Source organism: Charadrius vociferus, unplaced genomic scaffold, assembly GCF_000708025.1.
Source record: "Charadrius vociferus isolate BGI_N301 unplaced genomic scaffold, ASM70802v2 scaffold7, whole genome shotgun sequence".
In the NCBI taxonomy this organism is placed as follows: domain Eukaryota; kingdom Metazoa; phylum Chordata; class Aves; order Charadriiformes; family Charadriidae; genus Charadrius; species Charadrius vociferus.
In genome coordinates this window covers 4140436-4148870 of record NW_009649308.1, presented here as the reverse complement: position 1 = coordinate 4148870, position 8435 = coordinate 4140436, and the positions used below count along the sequence as shown (strand labels likewise).

Genomic DNA, 8435 nt, shown 5'->3' with positions numbered 1-8435 from the left:
GCCATGTTATACCAAGATACAGAGTCTTTACTCCTGAAGAGTATCATAGGAGTCATCCTTCTTGCTGCTGTGTATTGCTACTGCTGAGGGTAAAATACTGTCAGAGCACATTCCCTAACTGCAGAATTCATACCCAACCAAAGAACTGTACTCTAAAATCTTACATTTGCATGTTTCTTATGTTTCCAGCATTAATTTCAAAGAAAAACAGAGGAAGGGAAACTGTATGTAGCTAATGGTACTTTTGATTGTATAATAGAGGTAAAATGTGTTTTGAATTAATGTGATGTAGAATAGTGCAACACTGAAAACTGCAGAATATAAATAAATGAATTAATATATGTAAACATCTTGGATGATTTCTTTCCATTTCTTTCCTTTTTTTTTTTTTTTTTTCCACTTTGAAAGCTGTTTCAGTTTTCCAGAAATCTGCTCCACAGTCATGTTTACTCTAATAAAGACTCTTTACAGGAGAACAAAGGCTTTCAAGTCTGACTGTGCAGCATGACTTTTGCAGAAGAAAAAGGCCTTGACAGCTTTACAATTTGTCCTTCTCCTGGTTTGGGTGACACTAAAGTCTCTTCTAATGCTAGGGAAAACTGCATTTTTAGAAGACTAGTGTCTGAATTTGTGAAAATATTTACTTTATAGCCAGCTATGGTATGCAGATTTCAAGGTCTCGGTGTTTTCAAACTAGCCAGGTGTGGGGCGAGGAGGAGTGAGACCCGGGCACTTGACCCAAGCTGGCCAGCAGGATTATTTCATACCATGAATTTATGTTCAATATAAATTAGAAAGTTTGTTGAGAAATCCTCTCTGTTTTGATGGCAGCGATCCTGAGAACTTCTCGCCCCGGTGCCAGATTCCCCAAGGTCTTCCCTTCTTCCTAAAGCTGCAGCATTCGCAGTTTCTGACATTTGCTGTCCACTGCTGGGATATAATGGGCTGAGTATAATCCTCGTATACTTTATACTGGTATTGGGATCAATGTTTATTAATGTTATTAATGTTAATTATTTAATCTTATTCAATTAAATCTGTTTATATTTCAACCCTCAGGTTTCCATTTTTTCCCCGATTCCCCTTCCCGGGTGGGGAGGTGTCATCAGGTGATACAATAATTGTATAAATGACGGTAAATTATTGTGGGTTCCTCAAACCATAATGGTCCCTTATTTTCATTATGGACTACAGAATTCTGACATTATAAAGGTTTTCATTTTTTCTGTTCTAACATAAGAAAACAAGAGTTGGTACTGGTAATTGGTCTGGAATACAACACTGAATTCGGAGAAAGAATATATAGAGCCTACAGCCAGAAATGGAGAGTTGTGTGATAATTATTCAAACATCCCACTGTACATTGTGGAAGTGAGCTGGAGTGTGAAAATGGGCTGAAAGAGGTAGTTTGCTTCTGTGATCAGCTTAGGTGATTCTGCAGCTCTTGCATTAAAATCAGTTTATTGTAAACACCAGAACAAGCTGGACCTGACGGAGCAGATGACTGAGATAATCTGAAAGGAGAAATGCAGGGAATGCCTTGGTTAGCTCGCCCGTAAGATGAGTAATTTTTTTTCAGTATTTCCCTCCCTCCGCTTGTGAACTTTGTAACAGGTTGCGTTGTGCAGTGAGAACCCTGAGCTTACATCGCTGAATGAAAGATGACCTGCTCCTCTGAAGTGACGTTCAGGTTGAAATAGGAGCGGGGGACGGGGGGGGGTGTGAGTGATCTCTCAGGAAGCATCATCAAAGCTAGATTTTGTGCAGTGACAGGGGGAGAAGAAGGGGGAGAAGGATGCTTTGTGAAGAAGGAGCAGAAAGCCAGGGCTGAGGGTGACCTGCAGCCCCTTCAGTCTGCATCTCACCATACCTTCACAGCAGGCAGGTTTGTCGCCCGTGTCCCAGCCCCCTCTCCAGATAAGCTCACTGACACCGCGAGGACTTACCTGCGTGGTATCAGGTTCCTGTTGGAACTGAAATTTCAAAGTCCTCAGTAGGCTGTGGGCTTAACCACAACCACCAGCAGCTGAAAAGAACTGTAGACGTCTACATTTTGTGCTCCTGTGAATGAGGAATGAAGCAAGCGGAAAAATTCAGGTTTTTCTGCCTCCTGGTGATTGTTAGTATTTTATTCACGACTACGGAGGCATTTTCTGTGAGCGCCTCCATCAGTTTATTCTATTTCAACAGCACTAGCAACAGAACTGTGTCCGAGCACTGCGAATGTGGCCTGTATGGATTAAATTCTCCTCTACTTGGTGCTTCGGGGCTTGTGGGCATTCCTAAATCTGCTAATCTTCAAGCCTGCGATGCAAACACCCAGTTCACTGTCACAGAACCAACGTGGATAGCACTGATTGAAAGAGGCAATTGCACTTTTGCTGAAAAAATTAAGGTGGCCGCCCGAAGGGGCGCGAGAGCGGCCGTGATCTACAACGCACTGGACAAAGACAATAGCACCGTCCTGATGTTGCATCCCGGTGAGTATCACAGTGTGAAGCGCTGAAACCTGATCGTTCCTCTGGAGTTGTGTCCAGGACAGCGCAGCCGGGCTATACAGTTGTGTTTGTGGGTGATCGTTGCTTTAATCAAGAATCCAACAGGGAAAAAAATGTATTACGCTGTTTGAGTTCAGTGTGTAGTAAGAAATGCTCTGCTGTTACGTGCTGAGCTTGGTACAGTGCAGCCACACTGGCGAGTCTCTGAAGTTAGTACCATTTTTCACTTGTACAGCACGCAAATTATTTTAGACAGTGATGTAGAGAAACCCATGGTGTCTGTTTTGAAGGCATTAGTTTATTTTTCGAGCTTAGAGGACACAAGTGACCCTACAAGTGTCTGCAGCACAGGTATATGCTTTGCGGATTGCAAGCCAGACTTTGCTGCTTTTCCTTTTTTTTTTTTTTATTTTCCTAAATTGTTCTAATCCTTTCTGAATAGTGGCTGATCTCAGCCTCTTCTAGGATTCCCAAATTCCTTAACGAAAGGTTAGACAAAATGGTAGTAATTGCCCATTCTGGCCCTAATTGCTATGAATCTGTCATTAGGGAAGAACTGTGAAGCTAACCGTGAGGCTGTATTGCTTGGCTTTTATTCCCGTGTGTTTCCTCTAGGTCAACCAGTCTAATAAGCGTTTTAGTACAAAGCATACATGTATGTAGCTAATTCCTTGAAATATACTTTGGTGGAGCTGCAGTAAGAATCCTTTGGTTTAAGCCGTGCTTTTCTGATTTTGCGAGCAAACCGAGCGATTTTAAATCCGGAGACAAGCCAGCGTTTTGCTGATGACATCCCCGGGCTGGTCTGGGTTGCCTCCGCAGGACGTGTCTGGCCGTGGAGCCCGCGGCTCGGTGGACCGCAGGAGTCAGCCGACAGCGGCCGTCGAGCGGGCTGGTGCGGAGGCGCGGGTATGCACACGCAGGAGCACCACAGGTGCTTCACGAACCCGACCATCGCGTGAGGCTGGGCTCAAAAAACAAAACTGAATAAAAAGCCTCCCGAACAAGGCATTGCACAAGACAATAAAAACTGTGCTGTACGGCACAGAAAGCGCAGCAGCTTGTTGTACTGCTCAGGCAGCTTTGACTCCCCTGAGATCATGGTAGAGCTGGTGTTGGCAAGTGGAGCTTAAATGTTTTACTGGGAACGTGTAGCCAATAAAACAAAACTTTTGTTCTACCTCTGGAGAAAGCGATTTAGACTTCAGTGGCCGGCATGTCAAGATTCAGATTAACTTGCATTTTTTTATTTGGTTTTGGAGCGTGCCAACTCATACTAACACTGGATGAATAAAGAAAGAATTGTACTGGCTTTACGTAGCTGCAAAACCGGTGCTGCGTTTCTTGTGACCCCACTGGCCTGAGGCAGGAGCAGGGCAGCCCGTTCCCCTGGAGGTCGGCGGAGGAGAATGGGATGGAACCTTGTTCAGTTGCGCCGGGTAACTGGGATGTCACAAACCTGATAGACTCCAGAAATAAGGCAATTATTTAGGATGAGCTCTGAAAGCAGACCCTAATTTTTCAGATTTTTTTTTCTAGAACTAAAAAGATTTTTTAAATCTTGAAAGGAACAGATATATCACCCGAGAGTGTATTTCATGAGACATAAAGTCCCATCTTTCTTAATTTAATTCGTTTCGTTTTCTCAAAGACAAACTGTGATTTTTATAGGACTGTTTCCTAAAGTCGTCCTATAGGACTAAAGTGGATATTATGATCTATTTGGTGGCAAAGAGGTTTATAAATCAGTGCAGTAGTGTGTTAAACACGGTGAGGGCAAAATGCCTTAGTGAGAGGAGCTCTTTGTCCTATCAGTATAGAAACATCTCTCCGTATTTGTTTCCGTCAGGGCGAAGTGTGGACCCATACGTTCTTTAGGTAGAAGAGAAAAAGCCTGGGAGAGAGAGGGGTGGTCACTGCACCACAGCACTGAGAGCAGAAGAGTGATTGGAGATGATTCACTGTTTTTACAGTAGAGTTGATCACAGGGCTGGGGAAGGAAAATCACCTCTTTTTCTGGAATCTGCCAATGGTGGCATCACCCAGAGAGGTCTGAGGAGCCTCGGGGATTGATCCTCTCCGCCGTTTGGGCAGGGGACCTTTGGAGATGAGACGCACCGTCGGCAGTGCAGCGAGAGAAAAGTCTGCCCTGCTGCTGCCAGCGATCTGCGAGCTCCTCTTAAACAAGGAGCAGCAGCCTCCAGGGCTATCGGCCGGCTCTTCAGTCATCCGTCTGTACCGCTCTGCTCCTGTGCAGGGCCACAGGAATCCCATCACCCCGGTTATTTGTTAGGCTTTGGGGCCTTGGCTGCAGTTTCCCACCATCCTCCTCCCCTCCCGCCAACTTCAACGTAAAATCAATAGAGCTTTCGAGCCAACCTTATTTTCTGTTACAACAGTGCAATATTATGTATGTATTGCACACCATAAAACACCCGCTCAGTCTTACAGTCCGGGCTTGCAGGAAACGTTGGTAATTTAAAGCTGCTGGGAAGGAACAAACAGAAAAAAAAAAAACCCTCTTCATGACGCCTTCCTCATCCCCTACCGCAGTTCCTCTTACCTGTCATCGGTTTTACCTGTTCCCGGGTATCAGTTTGTTGTTACACACACACCTAAGATAAAACTCTTACATTAATTTCGTTTACTATGGAAAATTTTAGAGGTCAAGATGTTAGTAACAACTTTCCCATTCCTCTCTGATTACACAAATCACTGGTGGGAAAATGCTCTCCTTCAAGCTGAAAGATTTTCTGTAGGTGTTTGTGTCTTGTTTGCATGAAGTTAGATTAATCCGATGGTACGTGGACTAAGCTGTCGCTAGAAGAAAAATGTCTCTTTTTAGTAGTTCCAGCGCTTAACTTCATTTTCTCTGGAAATGAAACAGAACATGTGTTTGTAACAACGTTTTTCCTGCATTGCTCCTTGAAGCTTAAATGGAAATTCCAGGAATTATCAAGTTTTTGAAACATAGCCAAATTTAAGCAAGGTATTTTGGGGCTCCTTTTTTAGTAACACATATCAGACCACAGCCAGTAGCAGAATAACGGTGCTCTGCAAAGTCCCGAAGCAGCTGGTTTGGGCCTGTGCTTTGGCAGCAGTGCTGGCACAGGTCGGTAGAGGGCTGTATCCTCTTGTCACTGTGATTATTTTTTCCTTTTTTCTTATTCATTTACAAGAGAAAATCAGAGAACGGAGATAGTATTAAAAAAACAAACAAACAAAAAAAGAATTAAACCACCCTTATTGCTGCCATTTGGATACTAGTCCAATATGGCAGTTAAACTAAAATATCAAGTGTTTTCTGAAAGGCTTTCTTCAAGGGATTTACTAAGACCCAGTGAAACAGAACTCTTACTGGTTAAAGCCGCCAAGACCCATGAAGAACAGCACCGTGGCAGAACGGTCGTACAACAGGAGCAAGCAGGTTTCTCAGTTTCTCCGCACAACAGAAATAACGGGCAATCCTGCCAATAATTGAAAAAAAATTGTTGTGGATCTGTTTTTCCTTTCAACTTGTTTCCAGGATATTCTGTAGCCTCAAAGTCTCACTTTTGTTATCTCGGAGGTATTTTGCAATAGGATCTTATTAGCTGTTGGTGCAATACCTATTATAAACTTGTGGGCTAAATGCCTGACAATGGAGTTTGGGTTTATCTTTTCTTTAGAAAAGTGGTATAAAATCTTGCCAGGTTTCCCGTCTTAATTCTCTGAAATACTGCTGCTTATTTGATCTTCAGAGTCACTTCTGTTTCATGGTACATTTTGACTTATCTCCTTTGTTAACTATAGAGAAAGCCAGGCGCTCTGTCCTAGCTTGGAACAGCCTGTGGGACCTGCACGTGAAAACAAATTAACTTCCAATAACGTCCATCCAGAGTAGATGCCGTGAACTTCCCTTTCCATTTGTTCCTTGTGAAGTAAGTGGCTCCCGATGCCTCTGTGAAATCAATGTTCTCATTGCGTAGACTAAATTCCTCCATTTATTGTCTGAGCAAATTGTCCAAGTGGCTTCAGGTCTTTGATGCCGTGAGAGGTGCGGGTGCAGTGAGGGCAGCAGCAGGAAGGACCAAGCACGCAGCCCTTCACCAGCAGGAGCCCTCACTGCTGGGAGAGGCTGGGAGAGCCGGGGCGGCTCTGTCTGGAGAAGGCTTGAGGGGTTCTCATTCGTGTGTACAAATTCCTGGTGGGGCCAGGGAGGGTAAATATGATGGAGCCAGACTCCTCTCAGTGGTGCCCAGGGAAAGAAATAGAGGCAACGGGCACAAACAACAAATTGCAGAAGAAAAAACTGCTTCGCTGTGAGGGTGGTTGAACAGCATGGCAGGTTGCCCAGAGAGGCATCGTCCTTGGAGATACTCGAAATCCGACCAGACACGGCCCTGGGCAGCTGTCTCCAGCTGGGTTGGACCATCCAGCCTCCAGAGCAGACAGTCTTTTCCTTCCAGAAAGGCTCCCGAGCAGCCATACAAATCCCTGCGGGCTGTGCTTACCTCCCCAGAGCGCAGGCTGTCGTAGAGCTGCATCCAGGTCTGGGATTTTCCAAGAGCCCCCAGAACATGGAGTCACCAAAGCCCAGGACCTCACCATGCTGGCATTTAGTACGGTTTCTTTAGCTTCCCAGGTAATCAATGAGATGAGCACTGGGTTTATTTCAGGTCACTACATACTGTGACCCACTTGTTCATCCATAAACTCGGTGATGAACATCTACAGGGAGCCCAGATTCTGCTTCTCTGGAAAAATAGCAGAATGTTTCTCCTGGGACCACAGCATGGCTCTCTCTTGAGCTTCAACTTTAACTGCCAGAACTTGAAAAAGAAGCCAACCTGCAGGCTAACCATTTCCCCTAAAAGAGAAAGGTGGCATCCTCTGTTTAATCTGCTGGAAACAAAGAACAAAAGAAATATTTGCAGCAAATTGAGTCAATCAATTTGGCTTCTAATTACAAGCATGTAATACATTCTAGACGCGCAGCTTTCCTCAGTCCCCTATCAGTGTAACCTTTCTTATCAGTCATGCCAGTGCAGTTGAAGTTGTGTTAGTTGTTACAACCCAAAAACTGAAGAGAAAAAAAAGGTAATGGTGGAAGCCTGATGGTGATCTGCAGGTATGAGTGCAGTCAGTCCTTGGGGGCACTGCAGTGCGCGCTGGTGAGGGTCAGCTCCTCTCCATGCTGGCACTGCTGTGAAACACCTCAGAAGGATCAATGAAAGTCAACAAGGCAAACCACGAATGGCCCGAGCAAGGAGCTGGGCGTGAATAGATAAGAGGAAAATGCTCAATGGACCGCGTTTAAACTCTGATCTCCTCGAAGGCTCTTGTGGTTGGGGGCGTTTCTCAGGCTCAGGCCAAGACTTGGAGTGTGGAACCTGCCTGGATGTAAGCATTCCACGCATTGTCCCTTGCCCTGTTTTGGGATGGTCCCTCCTGGTGAAGCACAGCGGGTGTGGTGGAGACCTTTTCCTCCAGGAGCTCAGTGCACTGACTCACACCAGGGAAGAGCTGGGTTTGGTTCCTTTTATCACCTGAGAGGATTCAAACCCATTTTCTTGTGTCCTTGCAGATCCCCGAGCCTCAGGCTGCTGCCGTGCAATGCACCGTTTGCGCTCAGGGCTCTGCCGGACAGCAGAGCCGAATGGTGGCCCTGCCCAGACTGGGGCACGTGTAGAAGCAGGACAGTGGGTGCCTGAAATACCTAAGTTGTTTTGTGAGCAAAACAACTCACAAACTGGTATTGTTGTCTTAACATCTGTCCCCTGTGTCCCTATATCCCCTCTGACTCCACGTGGGTAATGTTTTCCTCTTTGCCCCCTTCCCATCCCTACGATTTCACCTCTGTTCCCACCACGAGCTTGAGAGTCCTTTTGCTTGCTTGCTCCTCGACCTAACAAACCCCACTCTCTTGCAGGTGGGGCTCTCCCTGGGCTGAGGCAG

The 8435-nt window shown here is 45.5% G+C and overlaps 1 protein-coding gene across 1 annotated transcript in view; it reads left to right on the top strand.

The window, feature by feature from the left end:
- The first annotated feature begins 2074 nt into the window (after nucleotides 1-2074).
- The window catches only part of RNF128 (ring finger protein 128, E3 ubiquitin protein ligase), a 41222-nt gene continuing 34861 nt past the window's right edge, over nucleotides 2075-8435 (top strand). The window contains exon 1 of the mRNA XM_009889267.1: nucleotides 2075-2480. Coding sequence (XP_009887569.1) covers nucleotides 2075-2480 — 406 coding nt within the window. The remainder of the gene's footprint in view (nucleotides 2481-8435) is intronic.